Here is a 27,255-nt window from a genome sequence, read left to right as displayed (position 1 = left end):
TGGAAATCCACTCCATCACTCTTGGTCTAAAGAGCTTCCCACCTTGAACTTGTGTTTTTGTCTTATCACAATACTATTTTACAAAGAGCCTCCTGGCTTCAACTTTCTTGTACCATTTACTATAAAACAAGCCTCAAAGCTGGAAGTCCTGGCACTGGGGATCAGCCTCATAACTCTTCATTGCTTCCACTTAAATGCCTCCTTTGTATCTTGGCAACCAAAATCAGATGCTCTATTCAAGGTGCAGTCTGATCAGCATACTGTACAATTTGATTGCAATCTCCTCTGACTTTTTGTTTTAGCTATAATGTTCTAATTGTTTTAGTGTAACAACTTTGTTTAAAACATTTTTCTTTCTTCTTCTGGCAGTTTTCTCACACTTTGTCTTGAAGAGGTTGACTCCTTGTTGGGAATGCTTGGGATATTGGTCACATTCTGAAATCACAACCAAATGGCCAGTCTTTGTGCACTTTGGAATGAGTGAGCAGGTTATTCAAGCATGGGTCTCCCAGCTAAGTCCACTTCTATACTTTGCAGGCTTGTGGGAATCCAAAAGGGATCACTGGATAGCAGTTTACCTGGCAACCTTACTCACTCTACCTTGCAACTCCTTTTCACCAAGCCCAGGTGTGCTCAGACAATAGCAGTTTAGATGCACTTACTGAAATACTAGGTGATTGAACCTTTAATTTTCCTGGTCTGTATAACTCAGTTGCATTCCTTGTGCAAGCAGAAAGCAGCACCTTTTAATGCGTTAGTGCTTCACATGAGTGTATTAGAAAACCATAAACTGTGCCTTAACTGTTTGGCTGGTGTTTTGTATTTTTTAAGAGAAAAACATGAATCACTAAAGTGTACTTATCATGTCCTCAATACATTTCTAATCTTTTGAGCCAATTATTTTTGAAGTGCAGTAACTTATGTGGGCAAATGTGACAGCCAATTTCACACAGCAAGGCCCCACAAACATCAAATGGCTGCTGAGGGACGAATGATTTCCACGTCCAAGTGCTTCAGACCTAAACAGGCAGCCAGCTCCTGTTTAACAATTCAGTACAGAGCTCCATTAATACTGTATTGAAGTGCATCCTGTATTATATGTTAAGTTCCTGGAGTGGGACTTGAAACTGTGACTTTAACTTTGAGGCATGAGTGTTATCAACTGAACCAGCATTTTACAATTATGGTAAAGCTGTTGCTAGATGAGGGCAGAAGCAGTAACCTGGCATTTTGCTACCTTACTGACTGTTGATAATTGTCTGGCATTCTGTAAACTTCTACAGGTGCTTACACCTTTTCAGTACCTCACCCTAATGACCGAGCTTGATATTGGTTATGGCTGTTACACCATGGGGAGGATCACAAACATCCATGGTTCTCTATGAAAGATGGCATCACCCACACCACCTCAGTACTGCACTTGAGTGCAAGCTTTGATTGTTTGTAGTGGGGCTTAAGCCCAAGTATTCAGTGGTATCAACTGAACCAAACGCTCCTGTTGTTTGAGGTCTGGACTATCTTTGGGTGGAACTTATGTTAGCCCTTAGGTTATTCTAGAACGAAGCACTTTGAAGATATGTTGACTGTCAGAAAGGTAGATTGAACGTGCAGAAGTGCATCTATCCGCCTGATCCCAGAACAGGCCTGATATGTGAATTCATTTGAAGTGTTAGCAATTTAAAAGATTGGGTTATTATTGGTAGAGCCGCATTGACTGAATAGGTTAGAAATCTGCCATAGCTCTTCAATACATGGAATATTAGAGGTCTTAAGTCATTCCTTGAGACTAGTATAGTATTTCATAGGTCTGAGATACCATCCTGTGTAACAAATAATAGTGATTTCAAATTATGTTTACAGCACATAGAAAATTCATTGTTACCTGGGATTGTTTATAAAAGGTGTAATAGAATGCTGTGGACTTGGGGCTCTTTGCAGAAGCAACCCTGGGGTTATTATGTTCACTTATGGGTCTCCGTATAACTTGAGCTTAATCATGCTATTGAATTTTTTTTTAAACTAAGCTTTTTGAAAAGTTGGAGCATACCTCTACATAGTTGTGTTAGCTGGCATCGTATGTACTTTAAGTTTTGTATAGGGATGGAAATGCTTCATAAAGCCTCCAGTGTTTACCATTCAGTATGTCCAGTTACATATTTCATCATGTCTTGGATGTCCTGATTTAACTGTGTCCTTCTGTTTAGTTTACTTGAAAAAAAAATAGCTTTTTTTAAAGCAGTCAAGCATAAATATGTTGATCTGGCTTTAAAACCCTTTAAATGTGTAATTTCCCCAAAACGTAAAAATCTAATGTTTGTCTTTTAACTTTCAGCTTTGCGTTATTCTTGGAAAATTGTGCTCCAGCAGTGAATTCATTGAACCTCGGCATTACCAGTCCGCTTCTGTTAGGCTCAGCAAATTTGCAGCTCGCCCAGATAAAGGCCCAGCTGGCCCTACAGCAGCTGAATTCGGTCGCCTCGACAACAGTATCCAACACAGCTCTTGCGTCTTTGAACCAAGCTCTTGTGAAGATCAGCATGTTCAATGCCAGAGGTCCTTTTGGCCCGAATCAAGGCCCACCAAACCAGTTTGGCCCGAATCAAGGCCCACCAAACCAGTTTGGGCAGAGTCATGGCCCACCAAACCAGTTTGGGCAGAGTCAGGGCCCACCAAACCAGTTTGGGCAGAGTCAGGGCCCACCAAACCAGTTTGGGCAGAGTCAGGGCCCACCAAACCAGTTTGGACAAAGCCAAGGACCACCTAACCAGTTTGGACAAAGCCAAGGGCCGCCTAACCAGTTTGGACAAAGCCAAGGGCCATCTAACCAGTTTGGACAAAACCAGGGGCCACCTAACCAGTTTGGACAAAGCCAAGGGCCACCTAACCAATTTGGACAAAATCAAGGGCCACCTAACCAGTTTGGCATGAATACCTCAGGACCCTACATGGGGGGAGGAGGAGGAGGAGGTGGTGGAGGAGGAGGAGGAGGTGGAGGAGGAGGAGGAGGAGGAAGAGGAATGGGAATGGGACCTCAAGGAGCATCACAAGGCAACTTTGGTGGAATGAACATGGGAATGATGAATCAACCTGGGAATAATGTAGGCTTAGGTCAGTGGTCCTCCTACCAGAGTCCTTCATCTGGAGGTTTTCGACCTGGATATGGGAGCACTGGGACGCCAGCATCTCAAAGTGGAGACCAGAGATCTGCAGTTCAGCGTTTTCATGACACAATGAAGGCCTCTAATATCTTGGCAAACTTTGGCCTGTCAAATGAAGATCTGGAAGAGCTAAGCCGCTACCCAGATGAGAAGCTTACTCCAGAAAATATGCCGTACATTTTAAGAGAAATAAGAATGAGAAAAATGAACAAGCAGCAACCATCCAGCAGCTACGATCAGCCATACAAGCTACAAGATAAAGACTACAGAAGAGAAGTCCAGAGCAGTGTGGTAGATTATGGGCACGGGCAACAGTACGACTATCGGGATAGACCGATGGAGAGCCAGAGCATGCATTACAGTCGTGAAGCATTAAGAGAAGGTGCCTGGAATGAAGATTTTAAACGTCCGCCCCAGAATTATCCAATGGAACCTTCGCGAGATGAGAGTACTCATGGAATCAAACGAACAGTTCTAGTGGTGAAGAAGGGATTGCCAAAACCCAAGTTGATGAATGATTACTATGGTGTCCCTGCACTGAGGTTCCCCCACGTGTGCAGTTTGTGTAACGTAGAATGTAGACAAATGAGGGTGAGTGTTTGTTAACCTAGTTCGCCTTTTCTGATAATTTGCTTCCTTAACAGGCATAGCATTTGTGGGTTGCAACCTCTGTAGTGTGCCTTCAAAGCCATCATTGGCTGGATAGCAGTCCAGTGACAAGGCATGTTTGGCTTTTTTAATTTGGCAAGAATACGTTTAGAAATTTATTTGAAGATCTCTGCACACATAAAGAAGACCATAAAGTTGTGATACTGTATTTAGAGTTATCCTAGTAGGCATTAATGTAGATAAATATTTCACACTTCAGTCACCCCCATTATATTTTTATTAAAACAGAATAAAAATAATTGTAGCAAATCTTCCAACCAATCCTTGTGTAGTCCTAGTTCTGCCACCAGTTGAATTTGGTGTTTCATAGTCATATTGGCATTGTGTTCAGTCTTTCGTGCTGGACAATGGGCCAACATACACCTGCGGTGAAGGGGAGAAAATTTAATCAGACCCCGTCTATAGGTTCTTGATGGCAGAGCGGTTGCAGGTAGATTGTGACGTCATGTACGGGTAGCCCTTCTGAGAGTCTTTAAAATGTGAAGGTAGAAATCATAGATCCTTTTCAATCATGAACCTCATTAACAGTGAGTGGTTTCCTAAAAACTTTAAACCTAACTTTCTCAGGCCTGCTGCTCTGATTTGAAAAGGAGAAAACTTATGTGCAGGTTCCTGAATACGTCACAGTAGAAGGCAGGAGGCTTCTCACTAAGGTTTCAATAAAACATATACTGGTGGGAAGATGAAATGTTCAAACTGTGCTGGTACAGCTGTTCATAAGCACTCTGTAGTCTTCACTCTATAGTGTATCTACTTCGTTGCATCAGAATTTTTGATGTGAATCTCACTTTATTTTTTTGAGCTGTGACAGCTGATGACATTTTAACAAAGTGTTTAACTATTATATTTAATCCACTGTTGGCTAACTACTCCCAGCTGAGTGACAATGATAGTATGTCAGTGGTTTCTTTGTTTAAATTGATAGTTAAAACTCCCTTACTCCTTTTACCTCTTTAACTATCACTATAAGCCCAGGTTGCCCAATGGGGAGAATCTATAAGGTGAAGGGAACTCTTCAAGGTGATGCAGAAGGTTGGTATGCTTCACTTATCTCCATTTCTACTTCCAGGATCTGAGGCTCATCCAAGATGGTGAAAGTCCTTGCATATCTCAATCTTATTTCTCTTTTCGAGGACTCAACTGAATATTAACCAGCCACCATGCTTTTGTGCTGCGGAATCTGTTGAAACACTATATTTTGTATGCCTCCTTGTTTCTAATTCGCAAGCTCCAGGAAGAAGTCCTTAAAATCTCCAAACCATAAAAACAAGCTAGTCAGTACTTTTTTTAAAATTTATGTAGCCATTGGCTAGTTTATTTTCCATGGGATCTGTAAGTTTTAGTATGTGCTTGCTGTTGATTATGATATAATCTAGGACTGTACATTCAGATAAGAGTCACTGAATTATTTAAACAGTGGAGCCACATAGTCAGTGGTTAATACCTGAAAATCTAAAGGATTATATCTTTAAAAGGTATAAATCTTCAGAGTGGCAGCTTTCATTTACGTCAGAACTCATATCTGTGAGGTGAGAACTTTAAATGACCATGCTGCCAACAATGAACCAAATCTGCCCTTGCCTTCAAACTGCCCTGCTTATTGGGCCTTGGGTTGGCTGTGGTGAATTTCTGATTGGTTTCAGCCACTGGGCTCAACCCAGCTTCAGGCTGTAGGGCCATATAGCCCCAGAACTACAGTATATCTTGTGGAACCTTTAAACTTTTTTTTTGGACACTTAAGCTCTCCTGTAATACCTCGGTACTGGGCAGAATGAGTTCTTTCTGTCACGCATTTATTAGATCTCCAACAAATCATCAGCTGGAAGGAATTCGGGAAGTTTGTCAACAGAACTAGAATATCACATTGCCATCCCTGGCCAATAATTGACATTAGCAGGTCACAAGGTGATACTCATTCAAGCTGATCCTACTTTCAGTCTTGGTACGTCGTGTCTAATCTATTTTACAGAATGCAAAAGGCAAAGTAGATGAGAAATACTGGAAAAAATAGAAATTATGCCTCTTGTCAATGTAGTGTCAACACAGTGAATGAACTGTTGTGAAAACTCATCTTTTACTCCACAGCTCATGCCTAAAAGCATGCACTAAGTTGGACTTGATGGCTTCTGCACCAGCATTAGTAGAATTTTGCCTGGCTGTTGTTCTTCAAGGCTGTTTCCAGAGCAGTAGAACCATAAGAGCTGCTTCTTTTTAAGGCAGGCCTCATCCGTTTATCAAGAACACTGCTTCTTGCAGCTGCATAATTGGAAATTAGTGATGAAGTTTTAGGCATCTCTCCAGGTGACAATCAGCCTGAACTTTATTCTGCTGTGCGGAAGTTCAAGTGCAGAATTCACTGTTACTTGCTGAGCACTTAATTGTGCTTTAAGTTCCTCAGTGGTACAACAGAATAATTACTCCCAACTGTGTGCACCTCAGCTGCCATCAGAATCCAAGCTGTATGTCTTTGTTTTACACTTGGTTACAATATTTCAGTCACTGGTCAGATGCAAACTTCATAGAATACTAAAATTGACCCTAATATACAAAGTTTGCCTGATTCAAGAGGCTATTCAGTTTTCTTTCTCAGTTCTAGTTCATTCATGTTTGTTAGCACGTCAGAGAGTGTACAGTGTACTAAACAAAGGTGCTGTGTTATGAATCCATGCAAAAAAGGAGTTGCCTCTATTATTAGAACTGCATTGTTCTACCTGAAGTCAGGGAGCTGTCAAGCAATCTGCAGCCTCTGAACAGAATCTAGTTCACAATAGATTGATCCTTAATGCATACATAAAGGTTAAAAGGATTTTTGGTAATGGGGGAATCTCAAAGATATAATGCAGGAAATTTTGGAAGCTTTGTGATTGGGAAAAATATATGGGTTACTTCACTAGTTATTCACCTCCTTAGCCATTCAAATAAAGGTCTTCCTGTTAATGCTGTCATCTAGACCATACTTGGCAGTGTTATGTGGGGCAAGTCTGCTTTGGCTTTTTTAAAAAAAATACTCATTAAAATAGAATCAGAACACTCTTCCACTTGCAGCATCCACTATCGGCATCAAGTACAATAGTATGCCTGTTATTTTGGAGACACCGCTGCATCAGAATGAACACTTTTCCTGTACCAGTCATCCTGTGACTTCGCTCTCAGATTACCAGCAGACTTGCATTAGATAAAGTTTTATGTTTTGGAACTTCTCTCCAGGGACTGGAGTAAGATTGCCCAAACTGATTATATTAGCATCCACTAGCCAGAGGATGCCTCATAACCATCAATATGATCTGAATTCAAGCCTAGGATTTAGAAGTGAAAGGCTAGTGCGCACAACAGAACCAAATGTTGAGACCAGCTGTTTCTGTACTTCATACATCATAATAGTCCACCAGCTTGAACCATTGCAGTCTGCGTGGTGTAGGTGCACCCACTGTGCTGCTAGATAGGGAGTTCCAAATTTCCGACCCAACAGCAGTGAAGGAACGTGAGTATTTCCACATAACGTAGTGTGTAACTTGAAGGGATGCTTAAAAATTTTGTTCCCATGCACCTGCAGCCCTGGTCTTTCAAGGTGGTAGAGATTGCTGGTTATGAAGGTGCTATCGGCGAAGCCTCGGCAAGATGCTGCAATGCATCCTGTAGATAGTACGCACTGCTACAAAAATCTGCCGGTGGTGGAAGAAATGAATGTTTAAGGTGGTGGTTCGAACACCAGTGTTATTGGAGCTGCCCTCGCTCAGGCAACTGAAGAGTATTCAATCGCACCCCTGACTTTGTGCCTTGTAGATGGTAGACAGGCTTTGAAGAATGGGGAAGTGAGTTACTTGCTGCAGAATACCCAGTCTCTGACCTCTTGTTGCCACAGTACTTACTTGCCTGGTTCAGGTAGGTTTCTGGTCAATGGAAACCCCAAGATGTTGACAGTGGGGGATTTGGGATGGTAACGCCATTGAAGGCCAAAGGGGAATGGTTAGATTCTTTTTTGTTGAAGTTGGTCATTGCCTGGAACTTGTGTGGCATAATTGTTTCTTGCTACTTATCAACTTCAGCCTGAAAGTGCCTTACTGCATTTGGGCACCAACTTCTTCATTTTCTGTGGAACTGTAAGTATAACGGAACATGGTAATCATTAACGAACATCCTTTCATCTGAACTAATGATGGAGAAAAGGTCATTGCAGCAACTAAGAACATTGCCCTGTGGCAGTTCTGTAATGATGGCCTGGGACTGAGATGATTGACCTCCAATAACCACAACCATCTTCCTTTGTGCCAGATATGACACCAACCAATAGAGTTTTCCCTCTGAATCCCACTGACTTCAGTTTTACTAGGACTCCTTATTGCCACACTCAGTCAAATGTTGCCTTAATGTTGAGGACAGTTACCACCCCCCACCTTGTCTGCATTTGAACCAAGGGTGTAACAAAACCTGAAGTGAGTGACCCTGGCGGGATTCATACTGAGTGTTGGTTAGCAGGTTATTACTAAGTAATTCCCACTTGACAGCACTGTCAATGACACCTGTAACTTAGATTGAGAGTAATTGAGAGTAGACTAATGGGTTGGCAATTGGCCGATTTTGGATTAGTCCTGCTTTATTGTGGAAGGGCATTTAACCTGGACAATTTTCCACATTGTCGGGTAGTTTTCAGTGTTGTAGCTGTACAGGAAAAGCATAGCAAGGTGCACAGCTAATTCTGCAAGGTTTATAGCACTACAATCAGGATGTTGTCAGGGTCTATACCCTTTGCTGTGACCAGTGCACTCAGCTGTTTCTTGATATCACATGGAGTGAATCGATTTGGCTGAAAACTGGGAACCTTAGGAGGCCAAGATGGGTCATTCATTCGCCATTGATGGTAGCAAGGACTTGACCCCTATCCTTTGCACTAACATGCTGGAATCCACCATCATTGAGGATGGGCATGGTCATGGAGCCACGTCCTCCCATTATTTAATCGTCCAGTGTCATTCATGACTGCCAAGTGGCTGGAAAATGATGCAAAAGAACGTTTAAGCCACTTATTGGGTCAATCCATAGAATATTGCTGTAGAAACCTGTGTGAAGTTGCTACTCAAGTCACGTTCATATTGAAGGAATGGTGTGAACGGCAGACACTTCTGATCACTGAATCAGTGGTCATATTACAAAGTGGTTGGTGTCTGTAGCCTTTTTAAAAATTCATTCATGGGATGTGGGCTTCGCTGGCTGGGCCAGCATTTATTGCCCATCCCTAGTTGCCCTTGAGAAGGTAGTGGTGAGCTGCCGCCCTGAACCGCTGCAGTCCATGTGGTGTAGGTACACCCACAGTGCTATTAGGAAGGGAGTTCCAGGATTTTGACCCAGCAACAATGAAGGAACGGCGATATATTTCCAAGTCAGGATGGTGAGTGACTTGGAGGGGAAGTTCCAGGCGGTGGTGTTCCCATCTATCTGCTGCCCTTGTCCTTCTACGTGGTCGTGGGTTTGGAAGGTGCTGGCGAAGGAGCCTTGGTGCATTCCTGCAGTGCATCTTGTAGATGGTACACACTGCTGCTACTGTGTGTCGGTGATGGAGGGAGTGAATGTTTGAGGATGTGGTGCCAATCAAGCGGGGCTGCTTTGTCCTGGATGGCGTCCAGCTTCTTGAGTGTTGTGGGAGCTGCACTCATCTAGGCAAATGGGGAGTATTCCATCACACTCCTGACTTGTGCCTTGTATCATCGCACATTCTTGATGGCAGCTAAAGATCCACACTTTGTGCGGATCCTTTATTATGCTGTTTGATCTCCATGTACATGTACATATACATAGTCAATGCCAGATTCCATTGGGTTGTAACTATCAGTTACAGTGCTCTAGCTTCCAGAGGCTCTTGATTTCATGGGCGAAGAGATGACAAATAAATGGAAGAAAACAAGCAGCCAGAGAAGTGAGTTGTTATTGATCTCTGGATTTCCCCGACAAGAACCTGCTGAGCGATCCGCAAAGTTGTAATGAAATAAGAAATGAAAATGAAGAAAACAGTGCCAGCTTTGTTGGGCGGTCTTCATTCTTCCAAACCGAAAATACTGCAAATCATCTAGTCTCTGAAGCCACAGAAAGCCAACTGTCCACTTCAGCAAAATTAGATTTCACTTTTCTACTGGTATTTTGCCGCATGCATCACTTCAGCATTTGGTGTGGATCTTCGAGGCTGTGTAAGGCCATTCACCTCAATGAGATAACAGCGAGTCTGTTCAAAAGTTTCCCATTGGTAATCTGAGTTTATCCTACTGATGTCTAAGTTGGTGGGGGCGCTTCGAAACAACAATTGAATTATCTTTCAGTGGCTGCCCTCACCAAATATTTCAGCCACTGATATGCTGCATCGTACTTTAGTGGCTTGAAGGTTGTAGGACCGTCTAAAGAGTTGCTGCTGACAGTTAGTCTCCCACCCGTTTCACTCCTACGCTATTGATGTTGCTGCCATTAAGGACCTATGTGATTGTTGTTGATATGTGATACTGTTGGGTTGAACTTTAAGGAGTTCCTTGCTTGATTTCGCGCCACAATTTTTCAGAGGGGTCCTGGGTAATCATGATTTAAGAACCCTACCTAGTTTCTCTTCCCAGGGTAATTGAATTAACTTTGTCTGAAAGCCAGCTTAATAGAGAAAAGGAATCAAGTCTGTGACTTTGTCATATGTATCTGCGCATTTCCATTTAAAAGCTGAGCCATCTGGGGAACTGCAGTGGCTTTAGTCTAATGCTCTTATGGGGTTGTTGAGCTGTACTAAGATTAAATTGCAGGATGCAGTATAACAATTTCAGAATATCTCGCACAAAATAAAAATGATGCAAGTTACCATAACTGGGCTTACCAGCCTATTCTGAAGGTATAAGCAGTGGAAGATGGGAACAGAATCAATTTCCAAATAATTACGTTGTATTTTAAAACATTCACTGAAAGAGATTTCTCATGATTCAATTGGATTAACACATGTTTATTCATTGTACCAGTGAATGGACACCTAGCATGGTAAATCAAGATAGAATTACCTTTTTCCTAACTTTTGTAATGTTATGAGAATTGAATCTCCCAAAGGATAACTGTAGTAAAAATCTCGTGTGTCCTTATTAAAAAGGTGAGAAATGTTCCTTGGGAAATAGTGTATGATGGTTGAAGAATATCTGCAGAGTTACTGGTGGGTTGGGATGGAGAAAAATGAGGTTCCTGGCCTAATGCATCTATTATAAACCGATTCAGATTTGATATGGGGATTCAAGAAAAGAACTAGTTAGCTGATTGTACTGTTCCAGTGTACATACCCTGATGTGTTTATAACCTGTTGACTATTAATATACAAAATTATCTTTGTTCAACCCATTTCACTAAAATTAGTTGTGATTTTTTTTTTTGTCCCTACCCAACCTGAGCACACTGGCTTTTGCGTGGGCTATATTTTCAACAATGATTTGTGGCCTAGATGAGAGACTTAATTTCTTTCCTCATTACTTCATTTAGTTGGATTGTTCAACTGGAGAATATTGCTTTAAAAACCATCTTGCAGTCAAAGGTTCCTCCATGTGATTGAGAGTAAGTGACTTGCCATTGGTGACCAATCTACTGTTTTGATATATAGCTACCAGCAATGTTTGGGAAGACAACAGAAGCCTGTGTCAGTGACTTAACCCACGAAGAGAAAGGGACAGTCCCACTTTGGCTGGTTTCAGACTAAAGGCTTGATGCAAGAAACCATTATCTTTGATTAATTTCTGTGCAGTATCTTGTGTTCCAATGGCTGCTTGGTGCAGATCACTGGGTTCAAAGTTGTCCTCATTAAAAAGTACCAGTTGCACATCACTGCTAAAGGTTAATTCAGGTTTTTGTACCACAGTTTTGCTCTTTAGAATTACCAAGTTGATTAATTCAGTCTCAGTTCAAACCTTATTAGTAGCTATACGAAACAGCATTGTACAATACTATATTCTTTGCACTGATACTTTATGTTCAGCCTTTGCATGTCTGGGATTTCTTGCTGTTCTCAGAAATAATTTGGCATCTCCGTGCAGCATTGAGTGGCATTCACAAGAGCAGCTTGTCACATTATTACTGTGTGGTTTGCCAATAAGTTTTGTCGACCAGTGCAACCCTTGGAAACCATCCATCATCATTGGGGGGTGCCTCTTGTGCGGAGTGGACATCATCTGGTTTGAATGGCACCACAATATACTGATTGAAGTGAATGAATCATTTGAGGATTTATCAGCACACTTCGCTGGGTCATTTTTGTAGGATGGTTAGTTTCCCCATTGCATTGTGCTAAAATGTGTTGTTTTCTCTTTGTTTTTGCAGGATTGGGAGCGTCACAACAAAACATCTGTCCACAATGACAGCTGCCGGCTTTTGCTCAAAGAGTAAGGATTTTACCCAAGTTTGGGGTTTTTCTTTTTCAGGTGTTGCCAATTACGAAGAGCTGGTTTGAACACTGAAGCTGTCAAGTGCATACATTTTCTTCATTTCTGTTCTCCAAAGGAACAGGCCTTTTGCCAGGGGTAAAGCAACTCTTCATTACCTGCTGAAGAGACCATTCTTTGTGTGAACCCATATAGTGAGTGTCAGAAAGCTGTTTGTTCATGGAGGATGTTGAGGCTGATCCAATTCAGTTATTGCAGTAAGAGTCTTTAAGCCCTGCTGTCAGCCCCCTCCTCCTATCCAACTCCAGCAAGAACACATTTATTGAACTGCTGAGATCAGTATCTTAGTTTGAGATCACTGGCAGAAATGCATCCCTAGTGCTTGTCTTCAGCCATCTTTTTCCCCTCTTTCCTTCCCTCTCCCCTAATTTAGAGTTGTGTCTTTTAAGCAAGTTAGCTTGCTCGGGCCTCAGGTGGGGGGGTAGGGGGTTGCGCCCTCCTCAAGGTGCCCCCTTTCCTGATTGGGGCTCCCACCGTGAGGTCTCTTTCTCCTCTCCACTGCCCTCCTCCCCTGTCCCAGGTACACCCTCCTGCTTGGCTCTGCCTTTCGCCAGGTCCTGTCTCTTTGCTGGGAATAGATGTAATCCCAGCAACAGCTATCCCTCTGGGTGGTGCTGCAGGGACTAGAGAGCTGCCAGCCAATCAGGTGGCCAGCAGCTGGGAAGTGGAACTTCTTCCCAGGTGTCTGGGCGGTCATCTGAAAAGCTCTGCCAGATTTTGTTTTAAACTGAATTCTGTTCTCAAACTGCCCTGGTGGGGTTTGAATTTTTGTACTCTAGATTATTAGCCTTGGCCTTTGGCTTATGGTATTGAACCACTGCACTACCTGGAAAGATGAAGGTAAAGAAATGCATTTCCTTCTCTAGCATCTGTCACTTGAAAATCATCATCTTTTTAAAACATGTGCACAAGACAGAAAGGTATTACCAATATCTATTTAACCTTCTCCTCAGCTCTCCTTAACAATGTAGTAGGTCATTGAGTGCAAATTAATTGCCATATTCCTTTAGTCTGATTAAGTGGTGGTTATGTTGCTAGACCAATAATCCGAAGGCTCAGACTAATAATCCAGAGAACATGAGATCAAGTTCCACTATGAGTGAAAATTTGAATTCAGCTGAAGTGAAACCCAAGGGAAAAAAGCTGACATCACTGAAAGTAACCAGGAAGCTGCTTGATCTGATGTAAAAACCCATCTGGTTCACTTGGTGTCCTTTAGGGAAGGTAACCTGCCGTCCTTACCCGATTGAGGTCTCTATGTGACCCTAGTACCATACCAATGTGCTTGGCTTTTAACCGCATCCTGAAGTGATGCAGATGTATCAAACTCGGGGCATCTCAGGATGGGCAATAAATTCCAGCTTTGCTAATGACATCCACATACTGTAAATTAAGAAAGAAGAAACTGGGTCCATATCTGGACAAGAACCACCTGAACTCTAAAGCATAGCTTAAAAGGAGAACTCACTATATTCTGCAGTCACTTTCCTCCTTTGCCTTTGCATTTTGAAAACAATGCCATCCACTGTGAACCTAAAAGCTCCTGGGGGCTAATTATCGGGGTATTTTGGTGTAATTTGTGGAGCCCACAGGTGTAGTGCCTGGTGCAGTCACTCGTAATAAACTTCTAAATGTTTTACTTTGCAGGTATCCAGATTGGGATCCAGATGCTGTTCCTCCAACAAAGTACGTTCCATTTTACATAATTCTCTCCCATTTTTCCAGGAGGAGGTATAATACTTTGAACTCTGAACTTTTGAAATCACTTTTGAGATATGCAGTTAAATGTTCATTCATTTGCTTTGGGGACTTAGTTGGAAGTCATTATCAAGGTTTTGCATCAGTGGTGGGGTATTGCAATGAAGGGACACGGTGACTTGCCTGGATTTATTACTCATTAATGCCCAATTGTCTATCCAGAAATAAAACGTCATGATTTGATGATATATTACCATTAGCTACACACTTGAACCACAATTTTCATGTGTAATTCATTTTTTCTTAATGATCCTTTAAAATCAACTCATCAAACCTCCCCTGGCATTCCACCCTTGAGTTGCACAACTCAGAAGTGCTGACTCCAGATACAGTCCAAGTTTTTTGATAGGTGCAATCTGTAATTTCTGCTCTTCCTCTTCCCATCCCACTATAGCCTTTGATGAACTTCTTTTCTGACCCCTGTTTCTGATCAGTCTCTGCTCCTCCTCTGCCTTACCCATGTTCTGTATTTTTGCAACATTTTCCACAGACATGGGGTTAACTCCACATTGGGAAGGCCAAAACACCAGAAACTCTGTGCTTTTGCCACTACTTCAGAATGACCAAAATTTTTTTTATAACCTTGGTTTCTTGAGTTAAATTTCCAACCCCACATCCTCTCAATCACAAAGACTACCTCTTCCATGTCCAAAATAGCATCCATCTCTGCTTCACCCCAGCCCATCTGCTGCTGAAGCCTTCGTTTGTGCCTTGTCTCTGGCTCAGGTCTTAGTCTTTAGTCACACTCTGTGTTGCTGCTTTGTCTGGGCTAATTTCACATCCATTCTGTAAATTACTCCATGGATGTTCCATTGTGAGCAGGACAGTGATGGATTTGAACTGACCAAGGTCAGGGGCACAGGCTGAGTAAGGACATAGAACAGTACAGATGAAGGTTAATTTTGGCAGAATCAGTTGATTTTGGACCAAGGAACTGAGTTGTGATCTGGAATGTATTGCTTGAAAGGACGGTGAAGGTAGATTCAATAGTAGCATTCAAAAAGGATTTGAATAAATACTTGAAGGGAAGAATTTACAGGATAGTGAAGTGGAGTGAAACTACTTCAATAACTCTTTTAAAGAGCTGACACAGGCACAATGGCTGGCTGTGCTGTAGATGCAGAAAAGATTCCAACTGTAATCAGAAGTGTTTTAGCTTTAACATGAACCTGTGCTGAATTGTTTGCAGTTTGAATTCACTTTCATTTTACTTCACTCAGAGAGGATGTCGCAAAGAAAGAGAAAGAAGCGGCCATCGCAGAGCAGGCCTCCGCACCCTTCAGCTCAGGACGGATGAGTCCAAAGCGTCTAAGCCCTCGGCGCATGAGTCCTCACAGATCCAGTCCCAGGCACTTAAGCCCACGTAGGCCCAGCCCGAGGCATCCGAGCCCTCGAAGGACAAGCCCAAGACGTACTAGTCCGCACCGTTCTAGATCCAGTCCAAGGCGCTCCAGCCCACACCGATCCAAATCCAGCCCCAGGCGGTCCAGCCCACACAGACCAAGGCTGAGTCCAAAGCGGTCTAGCCCTCACAGGCCCAGACCTAGGCGTATGAGCCCACACAAATCCAAGCTGAGCCCCAAACATTCAAGTCCTCACAGGCCCAGTCCACGCAAGCCCAGCCCCAAACGCAAAATACAGAAGGAATTACCTGCTAAGAATGCCAAGCAGAAGCCTGCTGCAAGCCAGCCGATAAATCAGAAGCCTGCAAATCAGAAGCCTGAAAATCAGAAGGTTAAAAAGCGACCTGCAGCTGCCAAGAAACCCATTGCTGAGGCAAAAAGCACTTCAGGTATTGTAGCATCCATCTATCTCACACTATGTTTATGTTTTGCATTGGCATGTGTCTAGTTATGTAACGTGAGCTCCTTACATTGCTAACCAGCTAGACCCATGAAAGAGTCACAAAGCAAAGAGAACCACACTTTTGATTCCGCCTTTATTTCAACTTGGTTGAAGCATTCACCAGAAAGTTAGAGTTTATACCTCTCGTGGATGTGAATTTTGTGAGGTGGAACACTTCCTGAGGGAAGTGTGCTTTTTGTAACCAATTCTTTTCATCTCAAACAACTGATTCTTGCTGGGATCCAGTTCCCAATTTTTGTAATACTCCTGAATATTTCTCATAGCTATTTCTACGTACGTAAACTGAATGTCAGGAGATTGTACCACCATGGAGGCGTTATGATTTTTTATTCTTTCATGGGATGTGGGCGTCACTGACAAGGCCAGCATTTATTGCCATTGAGAAGGTGGTAGTGTGGTACCACCTTGAACCGTTGCAGTCCATGTGTAAATACACCCATTGCTATTGGAAAGGGAGTTCCAGGATCTTGACCCAATGACAGGGAAGAAACGGCGATATATTTCCAAGTCAGAATTGTCTGTGGCTTGGAGGGAAACTTGCAGTAGTGTTGTTCCCAAGCATCTGCTGCCCTTGTCCTTCTAGGTGATAGAGGTTGTGGGTTTGGAAGGTGCTGTTTAAGAAGCCTTGGTGAGTTGCTGCAGATACACACTGCTACCACTGTGCATCGGTGGTGGAGGGAGTGAATGTTGAAGGTGCCAATCAAGTGGACTGCTTTGTCCTGGACGGTGTCAAGCTTCTTGGGTGTTGTTGGAGCTGCACTCATTCAGGCAATTGGAGAGAATTCCATCACACCCGTATCTTGTGGAAAGGCTTTGGGGAGTCAGGAGGTGAGTTACTCACTGCAGGATTCCTAGCCTCTGACCTGCTCATGTTGCCATTAGTATTTATATGGCCAGACCAGTTCAGATTCTGATGAATGGTAAAACCCGCCCCCCCAGGATATTGATAGTGGGGGATTCAGTGATGGTAATGCCATTGGACATCAAGGGGTGATTGTGGAATCATGAGCAAACATCCCCACTTCTAACCTTATGATGGAAGGAAGGTTATTGATGAAGCAGTTGAAGATGGTTGGGCGAGTACAATTCCCTGAGGAACTCCTGCAGTGATTTTATGGAGCTGAGATGACTGATCTCCAACAACCACAACCATCCTCCTTTGTGCTAGGTATGACTCCAACCAGTGGAGAGTTTTCCCCCTGATTCCCATTGACTCCAGTTTTGCTGGGGTTCCTTGATGCCACAGTTGGTCAAATGCTACTTTGACACCAAGGGTAGTTACTCTCACCTCACCCTGGGAGTTCAGCTCCTTTGTCCATGTTTGAACCAAGGCTGTAATGAGGCCAGGAGCTGAGTGGCCCTGACGGAACCCAAACTGGGCAGCAGTGAGCAGGTTATTGCTAAGCAGGTGCTGCTTGACAGCACTGTGGATGACGCCTCCCATTTCTTTACTCATGATGGAGAGTAGACTGATGGGGTGGAAATTGGCCAGGTTGGATTTGTCCTGCTTTTTGTGTACAGGACATAACTGGGCAATTTTCCACATTGCCAGGTAAATGCCAGTGTTATAGCTGTACTGGAACAGTTTGGCTAGAGGCATGGCAAGTTCTGGAGCACAAGTCTTCAGCACTATTGCCGGAATATTGTCAGGGCCTTTGCAGTATCCAGTGCCTTTGGCTATTTCTTGATATCATGTGGCGTGAATCAAATTGACTGAAGCTTGGCATCTATGATGTTGGGGACCTCTGGAGGAGGCAAAGACGCATCATCCATTTGGCACTTCTGGCTGAAGATTGTAGCAAATGCTTCAGCCTTATCTTTTGCACTGATGTGCTGGGCTCCTCCACCAATGAGAATGGGGATATTTGTGGAGACTCCTCCTTCAGTCAGTTGTTTAACTGTCCACCACCATTCATGACTGCATGTGACGGGACAGCAGAGCTTAGATTTGATCTGTTGGTTGTGGAATTGCTTAGCTCTGCCCATCGCATGCCGCTTCCGCTGTTTGGCACGCTGGTTGTCTGTGTTGCAATTTCACCGGGTTGACACCTCATTCTTAGGTATGCCTGGTGCTGGTCCTGGCATGCTGCACTGCACTCTTCATTCAACCAGGCTGGCCCCCCTGGCTTGATGGTCATGGTAGAGTACAGGATATGCTAGACCATGAGATTACAGATTGTGGTTGTATGCAATTCTGCTGCTGATGATGGCCCACATGGATGCCCAGTCCTGAGCTACTAGATCTGATTAAAATCTATCCCATTTAGCAGAGTGGTAATGCCGCACAATACAATGGGGGGTATTGTCAATGTGAAGACTGTCACCAGAAGGGCAGTGGGGTGATCACTCCTACCAATACTTTCATGGACAGATACATCCACAACAGGTAGATAGGTGAGAGCAAGGTCAGGTAGGTTTGGCCCTCTTGTTAGTTCCCTCACCATCTGCTGCAGACCAAGTCTAGGAGCTATGTCCTGTAGGACTCGGCAGCTCAGCCAGTAGTGGTGTTAGTTGGACAGCCTCGCTGATGGACATTCTATGCCTTTGCTACCCTCAGTGCTCCTTCCAAATGGTGTTCAACATGGAGGAGCACTGATTCATCAGCTTTCGGGGGCGCGGGTGGCTGTACGTGATAATCAGGAGGTTCCCTTGCCCATGTTTGACATAATGCCTTGAGACTTCATGGGGTTCAGATTCAATTTTAAGGACTCCAGGGCAACACCCCCCTCTCGCTCTCTCTCCCCCTCGCGCTCTCTCATGCACTCTCGCTCTCTCTCCTCCCAGACCGTATACCACTGTGCCACCAGCTTTGCTGGGCCTGTCCTGTCAGTGGGACAGGGCATACTAAGGGATGGTGATGGTAGTGTCTGAGGCATTGCCTGCAAGGTATGATTCTGAGAGTATAACTATGTGAGGCTGTTGCTTAATTAGTCTATGGGACAGCTCTCCCAATCTTGGCACAAGCCCCTCAGATTTAACTAAGGAGTACTTTGCAGAGTCAACAAGACAGGGTTGTCGTTTCCAATGCTTAGGCTGATGTCAGGTGGCCAGTCCAGTTTCATTCCTTTTATACTTAGTAGTGGTTTGATATAACTGAGCGGCTTGCTGGCCATTCCAGAAGGCATTTAAGAGTCAACCACATTGCTGTGGGTCTCGAGTCACATGGAGGCCAGACTGGGTTTTAATTCCAGAGTTATTAATTAAATTTAAATTCCACCAGCTGCTGTTCCCCAGAGCATTTGTCTGGGCTTCTGGTTACTAGTTCAATGACATTACTATAATGCCACTGCCTCCCTGTGAATAGGATACTCTTATTACTGCTGATCCTTGGCTGATGATTACAGCATGCACATGGTTTACAGCACAGGTTGCTGATTACTGAGCAGGATTGGGAGACCTGTCTGTGTGTTTTCTCTCTCCCTTGAAGTCCAGGGATTCTAAAAACACATCTTGTACCTCCACTTTTTCACTCACTGAGGTCAGATAATAAGTCTAAGATATTGAAGTGAATAAATAGTCACTATTTCCACTGATTGGGGACTCTAGGACCAGGCACGTAGTCTACAAGTTAGAGCTAGACTTTGCAGGAGTGAAATTGGGAAGTACTGCTACGTTAATAATCAATTGTTAGTTTTAAATCCATGATTGATTTTTGTTAGTTAAAGCTATTAAGGGACGTTGGACAAAGATTGGTATATGGAATTAGGTGGCGATCAACCATGGTTTAATTGAATGGTGGAAAAGGCACAAGGGGTTAAACTCTTGTTGCTATGTTCCTTCTTACAGGTGTAATGCAATACACACTACAAAGTTCAGTTGCAAAAGTACACCTTTCACGTGCAGATATTTCTGTGCTTTGTCCAAAAGAGTAGATGAGACTCAGACCGATGTAATGTACTACTGGTATTAGCACCTGGGATGTCTGCTTCGTTGTCATAACTAAACATGACTCCTGGAGGGGATATTGTTTTATTGCTTGTTAAATATGTAATTTAGTACTCTTTTTAATTGTACTAAAATATAATAAAAGTAACCACAGCATCTATAGTACAGGATGGATTTGCACTGATTTCAGTACAGAAAATGATTAAAATTGAAGCCATTGATCAAGTTCTTGTGGGCTCAATCTTTGTTTTCTGCTGTATTAGCCAGTCTCATTCCAGGCAGTAGGAAGGGTGCTGTAATTGGCCATGTAGCCATCCCCAAGGAGGTAGAGAAGAGATCACCCGGGGGTTGATGCCTTCTGTTAGATGAGGATAAGTTTGCCAGGGCTGACAAAGGCTGGCTGTTTGAACATGGTGTCAAAAGGGTCCCAGCATCTCAAGACCACATTCCAGGAACAGTAAACCATTTTTTAGGGAAGGGGAAAGTGATGGCAAATAGGGCTCAAAGTCACAGTATTGGGTAAAAATGGGAGTGCTGGATTCCTCTTGTATAATAACTTTAGAGTCTCCTATTCAACTATGGTTGGTGCTGTAACAATTCATATTTTTGTGGAATTGATTCATATTTCTTTCATGTACATTTAAATGCTGGAAATACTCAGGTCTGGCAGCATCTGTGGCAAAAGAAACAGTTAATGTTTTGAGATGAATATGACTTTTGAGAATGAAAGTAGAAATGTGATGGGTTTTATGCCATTGAAAGGGGGAGGATCAACAAAAGGGAAGGGCTGGGATAAGGATAGAGGATGGGAGAGAATAAATGACAAATATGTTATGGAACAAAAGGCAGAAGGAATGGTAATGGTTGAGATAAAGAAACAAAGCATTTGTCCAGAGTGAGTGTGAATTGCAAAATAACGAACAACTCTATCCAAAATCAAAAACAAGATTCAGACCAGCACAAGGCAAAAAAATGTTCTGGACTCAACATTAGACTCAACACAGTTCAACAATTTCAGACGATGAACTCACTGTCCCCTGTTTTGTTTCTGTTGTATCTGTCTGAAACTTGTTTTTCGTTTTTTTTGGATGGAGCTGTTTATTATTCTGTTGTTTCTGTTCTAGTCACTCCCCTTTGCCTTTTGTTCCATAATATCTTTCCGCCCTCCCGCCCCTCCATCCTATCCCAAAACTTCCTTTTTGTTCTTTCTCCCCCTTTCAATGGGATAAAGCCCATCACATTTCTGTTGCCTTTCAGTTCTAAAGTGTCATATTCAACTCAAAGCATTAACTGTTTCTCTTGCTACAGATGCTGCCAGACCTGCTGAATATTGCCAGCACTCCTTGTTTTTAAATATATTTAACTATCTGCTTTCATTCGCCAGCTCCTTATGTTGTACTCCATGTTGTGCCCTGCTCCTCAGCTTTAACTGAGTTCTGGCAGGTGCACAGGAGCATCCCAGGGTGATTGATTCCCCAGTGTTATCATCCCTGAATGGTAATATCTCCCAGAAACTTAGACTCTGCCCAAATTCTACAGGTTTACTATGCCTGCCCTCATAAAACAGATGACATTTCCTTTTACAGATTCTCTATCAATAGTAATAAGCCTGTGCTGCTGTGAGACTACCTGCATAGCACAAAAACCACCTAGTGTAACTAAACATGCTATTACTTTTCAATCCATTCTTGGGCATCACGGACAAGGCTGACATTTGATACCCATCAAGGGTTGTCCTTAAGGTGGTGGTGGAAGACCTTATTTTTGAATTGCTAGGAACAATTTGATATGACTGGGTGACTTGTTAGGTCATCTCAGGGTTAAGCTGTCAACCAAATTGGTGTAGGACTGAAATGTATAGGCCAGATAAACAACACTGTGGGTGTGCCTACACCACATGGACTGCAATGGTTCAAGAAGGCGGCTGACCACCACCTTCTCAAGGGCAATTGCGGGTAGGCAGTAAAAATACTGGCCTAGCCACTGACCCCCACATTCCATATATGAATTTAAAAAATGGGTAAGGATGGCAAGCTCCCTGCCATAAGGAATGTTTTGATATTACATTGATGCATTATTGAAGATGAATACATGATGTTTGTTATTTGCTTGTGACTGTTAATTGGATTGGGTCTCATTGGACTCTGTGTCTGTAGGTGCAGCTGCTGCTGCTGTCAAAATGGAGAAACCTACCCCTCAACAAGAGGCAAATGCACAATTGGTAAGTCTCAATTATTTCTCTGTAGGATATAAAGTGGAAAATATGGGCCACTGTTTCAGTATTTTCAATGAGGAGCTGCATGAAGTGCTAGTTCTACATAATCTGGTTTAATTAAATTGATTCTGTTGTGAGGATGACTCTTTGTTAGCTGTTCTTGTTGGTTGGGGGTGTTCCATTGGAGGGCTAACTGCTGTGTTGTTTTTGAAGATGGAGGAAATGAAGAGGAGTGGGCGCGTGGTTCATATCACTGACCTGCCACATGATGGTTACACTGAGGATGACATCACAAAACTGACCCAGCCATTTGGAAAAGTCGCAGCCATTAAGCTAGTACGCACCAAAAACGAGGTAAAGTTGCACAGAAAAGTTATTTCTTATTTCCTCCCAATGTTATTTCTTCTCTGCCACCAAGAGAGAAAACAGAGACTTAATTTGTTGTAAACTTATATCTTTTACCACACCTCTCACCGCGATAAAAACACAAAACCTGTCTTTGGTTCTTGCAACCAGCTTACAGTGATTCACTACACCTGTTCTTACATAGAATTAACCGTGTTTGGCCCTCTTCAGTAAAACCCTTTGGTTTTCTGGTGGGTTAAAATACAATTTGTAACCAAAGAGGAAGATCTGGGGTTCATTATCCAGCTTGTGATGGTGTCAGCTGGGTGGTGATGGAGTATTGCAAGCTGGGTTCAATGTCCTAGGGCTGTTGACCAGGATCAGTGCCCTTTGTTGGAAATACACTTGTGTGAATCTTGGGTAAGGATAGGTTGACATTTGCTGCTGATATTCCCCATGATTGAAGAGGTTGCAGACCATCTCTCAAAAGTTCGAAGTGGCTCACTCACCTATCAAAGGCTCACAATGGATGTTTGGATAGTGTGCAGGAGTGGGCAGCCACCACTCATGGAGCTTTGCTCTAGCAAAAGGAGTTGAGAGTGGAGAGGAGAAAAGTTTGAACAAGCTTGGGCTCTTTTCTGCAGAAAGGGAAAACTGATGGGTGATCTAATAGTTTTTTAAGATTATCAAAGTGCTTGACAGAATTGACATAGGGTAAATGTTTCCACTTCTGATAAGACCAGAACTAGGGGCCATAAATACAATATAGTCACATAAATCCAATGGGGAATTCGGGTGAAACTTGTTTACCCAGAGAGTGGTGAGAATATGGAACTTGTTGCCTCAGAAAGCAGTTGATGTCAATTGCGTGGATGTATTTAAGGGAAAGGTGGGTGAGCATATGAGAGAGAAAGGAACAGAAAGGTATGTTGATGGATGGAAGGAGGCTGATATGGAGCATAAACACTGGCACTGTTATTGGGCCAAATGGCCTGTTTCTGTGCTGTAAATACTTTAGAAAGTAGAGGCTTGGTGACACTCAGCTTGGGGTTTAATGATAGAGAAAAAGACTGAGAGGTAAGAAGTTCCTCAGTACAGAGGTCTGCATATAAGTTTGTTAACTAGTTTTTGTTTTGAAATAGGCTTTCCTGGAAATGGCCTATAAAGAGGCTGCAGTGGCACTGGTGGAGTTTTATAGCATCACACCGGTGGAGATCAATCACCGGCAAGTAACCATGACGTTACTGGGACGGAAGAAGCAAATCCATAAGCAACCAGTAAGTCCCGAGGTGCTTTTACTTTCCATGAGATAGACATGAGTCTGTTGTGTAAATTTGGATCCATAGATTCTGTACTTAAGCTGGTTGAAGACAGTTAGCAACTTTACTTCTATGGCACTTCTCACACAACAAAACACTTCAAAAGGTGGACAAGTAAAGACGTGCATTTTTATAATGTTGTTCATGAAGCTCCAAAGCACTTTTCCCAATGCCAAGAAAGTATTTTTGAAGTGTAGTCACTGGTGTAATGTCAAAATGCAGCAGCCAGTGTGTGTGCACAGCAACGTCCCAGAAACAGCAATGTGATAATAACCAGATCATGATAAGGGATTAAATATTGGCCAGGACTAATGTTCTCTAATTTTTCTATGTAGTGTGCTGGTCCTTTAAAATTTTTTTGTGCAGCTCCCACACGCATTAGCTTAAGAGGGCAGACGGGGTTTCAGTTTACTGCCTCATTCGACACTACATCGCTCCGAGTATTGCAATTTGAGTGGCAAGCTAGGTTTTCTACTCTCAAACTGTTGACTCGGAGGTGCGAGTAACAACTGAACTACCGCTGACAGGAGGGAATGGGAAAGTTGAGCACTGTGTAAAGTATAATGTAAGAGTAATATGTAATATAAGAGGTGGTTACAAAGGTACAATCAAACACAAGTATGTAATCTAGACTAGCATTTCATTGCATTACAGAGGCAGTGCTATATTAGAGGCAGCGACTTTAGATGACACTTCAAACCCAAAACACTGTATGACCCATAAGGCAGACATTAATGATCCTGTGGCACTTTGAAGAATGGGGTTTCTCCATGGGGTATGGCAAACATTATGCATCAATCAATGTACTAAAACAAATAAAATAGTCACTTATTGCTTTTTGTACAATCTTGCTGTGCCCAAGTTGGCCACTGTCATTGGTAGTACAGGACTTGAGTATTGCTGAAAAAAGAGACATGTCTAAGCTTTTTGCCTGACACTCATAAGGATACCAATATAAAGGGAAAACAACAATTTATACTGTATGTGAAGAGAGTGCTGATTGGTTGGCAAGTGAACTCTGTTTGGTAGAGGCGTTGCCATGGAGAATGCACCAATGAGGGTGATTGATAGTTAACTGCCAGGCATTGTTTGAAATTTAAACCATGTAGCTTGACCCTGATTGGTCAAGGCTTTGCCCTGAGGACTGATTCAGTGAATGGCTGTCACTTATTTTGTTTCGCTTAAACAGGTGCAATGTTTGTACATGGTCTTTCTGTCTGCAAAGAAAGCAGGGCTTGTTTATTAATATATGTAGCTTCCAGTACACACCAGTGTGCCACACTGCCAGCCTGACTGACAATCTTAAATTCGTTGTTAGCGTAATTCTTAGCACACTGAAGGTTATTTAGCAAATATTGTCCAATCACGGAATCACATCTAATGTTGGACGCCGTGTTTTGAGTTTTGCACACACAGGCTGGTTGGGTACGGTCTGTACCCTGCCTATTGCAAACAGCAGCTGGGACATGCTGGTTGATACGATCAGGGTATGGCCTACATACCTAGCATCACACTGGCACTGAAATTCTTATGTGAAGGCCTGTGCGGAGCGGGGAAGGTCAAGGGCGAACTTCATGTCTGGAGACTGGTTGAGGCCCTTAAATGGCTAGTTACAGGCTGCTCAATGGACTCACCTGGCTGTTGCTGTCCTTGTAGTGGAGTTGGGGAGCTGTACGCCACTTTGAGATACCAGTCAGTAGAACCTGGCGACCTCCCTATGTGTTTGGGGGGTGTTGGTGGAGGTGGGGACGTGGAGGGAGCTCCTGATCGGAAATGATGGCGGTGGAGATTATGTTGGGGGGTGCAGTGTTGGGCAGCTGGATATCCATAGGAAAAGTATGTACATCTTTCGCCCCCAGTAACTCAGATAAAATGAAAGCAAAATATGGCAGATGCTGCAGATCTGAAATAAAAACAAAGTGCTGGGAAAACTCAGCAGACCTGGCAACATCTGGCACCCCATCCACAAACATTCACTCGCTCCACCACGACGCACAGTGGCAGCAGTGTGTACCATCTACAAGATGCACGTAGGAATTAACCAAGCCTCCTTAGATAGCACCTTCCAAACTCGCAACCACTATCATCTGGAAGGACACAGGCAGCAGCTAGATGGGAACACCACCACTTGGAAGTTCCCCTCCAAGTCACTCACCATTCTGAGTTGGGTTCCTTCATTGTCACTGGAGTCAAGAGCCTGGAACCCACTCCCTAATAGCACTGTAGGTTTACCTACACCACATGGACTGCAGCAGCTCAAGAAGGCGGTGCACCACCACCTTCTGAAGGGCAATTAGAGATGGGTAATAAATGCTGGCCCACCCACACTCCACAAAAGAATTTTCTTTAAAAGTTAACATTTGAAGTCCAATATAACTCTGGAACATTTTCATGCATGTGATGTCCTGGCTATTCTTTAGTAGTTGACCCACTTAGTGCCTCAGTGCTTGGTAGAACAGGATGACAAAATGCTGATGGAAAATCCTAACACTTTTTTTCTTTCAATAGGATCAGAAAGAGCAGTCACAGAGCCAAGTTTTTCCCTCTGTACAGTAAGTATCTGAGAAGTAAGCCTCTGAAACCAAGGGAATTCTGGAACAATGCTTCCCATCTGTAGGTGAATAAGCTTGTATGGGTTGAGTCTCAGTCCCAGAGTTGTCTGTGCTGTTGAATTTCTGTACTATGAACTTAACCCCTCAGTAAACCTGACACCAGCTGATCATCTGGTGGAACATATTAATTTTTTCCCTAATATGTAGAACTGATTATTTACTCTCCCTCTATTAACATGATGTTGAAAGTACCGAGTTTTTGTGCAAAGGAAGGATTGAGATTCTGTATTGTTTTGCTTGGATAACGCAATCCCATGCTCTTGTGGCATATAATAAAGCAGCAGTGAGGTGAGCGTTGCTGCCAATTGAAATTCAGTACATTTATCCTGCAACAGAAGTAAAGATTTCTGGACTTAACAGACTTGGGATAAACTCCACCTGCTGTTGTATTGCTTGACACAAATGAATCAGAAGTGTGACGTCAATGTAGGAACGTTGGGGAAGGCAAACATTTTTAAAAAGCTTTCCACCTGCTATACAGGCCTTAGCCAATTCTACTGTTTGGCTGAATGCTGGGAGATGCATGACATATCTTCCTCTGCTAGTTTCTACCAGTGACTTGGCATCATCGGGCAAAACTCAGTCTGCATTCATTGCTGCCTTTTGTGTTGCACGTGCCACACTTGTTTGTTTCACTGTGTATGGCCCTTCATACTCAACCGAAGAAATTTATTAATAAATCACTACACAGCAAGCAGTGTTGACACAAGGCTTACTTTGTATAGTGACGCCAATATAGAAAGCATGCAATGTTAGTGATTTATTCTTTTCAAACTGTTAACCAGTGGCAAACCTGTAACCGTCAGTAATTTAGCCCAGGTTGCACTGTTCAACATTCTCTATCCTATCTCTCTCTCTCTCTCTCTCTCTCTCTCCCCCCCCGCCCCCCCATCTTTCTCTCCCTCTCTCTCCCTCTCTCTCATTCTTTGTCTTGGCTCTTCGTGCGCACTCCTACTTGGCCCCTCGCTCACGCGCGCTCTCACTCAGCCC

General features: G+C 43.1%; 1 protein-coding gene across 1 annotated transcript in view; it reads left to right on the top strand.

Moving 5' to 3' along the window:
* The window catches only part of znf638 (zinc finger protein 638), a 157,063-nt gene that overhangs the window by 57,280 nt on the left and 72,528 nt on the right, over positions 1–27,255 (top strand). The window contains exons 5-12 of the mRNA XM_041183996.1: positions 2,333–3,749; positions 12,144–12,205; positions 13,913–13,951; positions 15,244–15,815; positions 21,931–21,995; positions 22,203–22,343; positions 23,477–23,611; positions 26,162–26,205. Of these exons, the coding sequence (XP_041039930.1) occupies positions 2,333–3,749; positions 12,144–12,205; positions 13,913–13,951; positions 15,244–15,815; positions 21,931–21,995; positions 22,203–22,343; positions 23,477–23,611; positions 26,162–26,205 (2,475 nt within the window). The remainder of the gene's footprint in view (positions 1–2,332; positions 3,750–12,143; positions 12,206–13,912; positions 13,952–15,243; positions 15,816–21,930; positions 21,996–22,202; positions 22,344–23,476; positions 23,612–26,161; positions 26,206–27,255) is intronic.

This window comes from Carcharodon carcharias, chromosome 1, assembly GCF_017639515.1.
Source record: "Carcharodon carcharias isolate sCarCar2 chromosome 1, sCarCar2.pri, whole genome shotgun sequence".
Taxonomy (NCBI): Eukaryota; Metazoa; Chordata; class Chondrichthyes; order Lamniformes; family Lamnidae; genus Carcharodon; species Carcharodon carcharias.
Note: the sequence above shows the minus strand (reverse complement) of the source record. Positions and strands in the feature narration are given on the sequence as shown.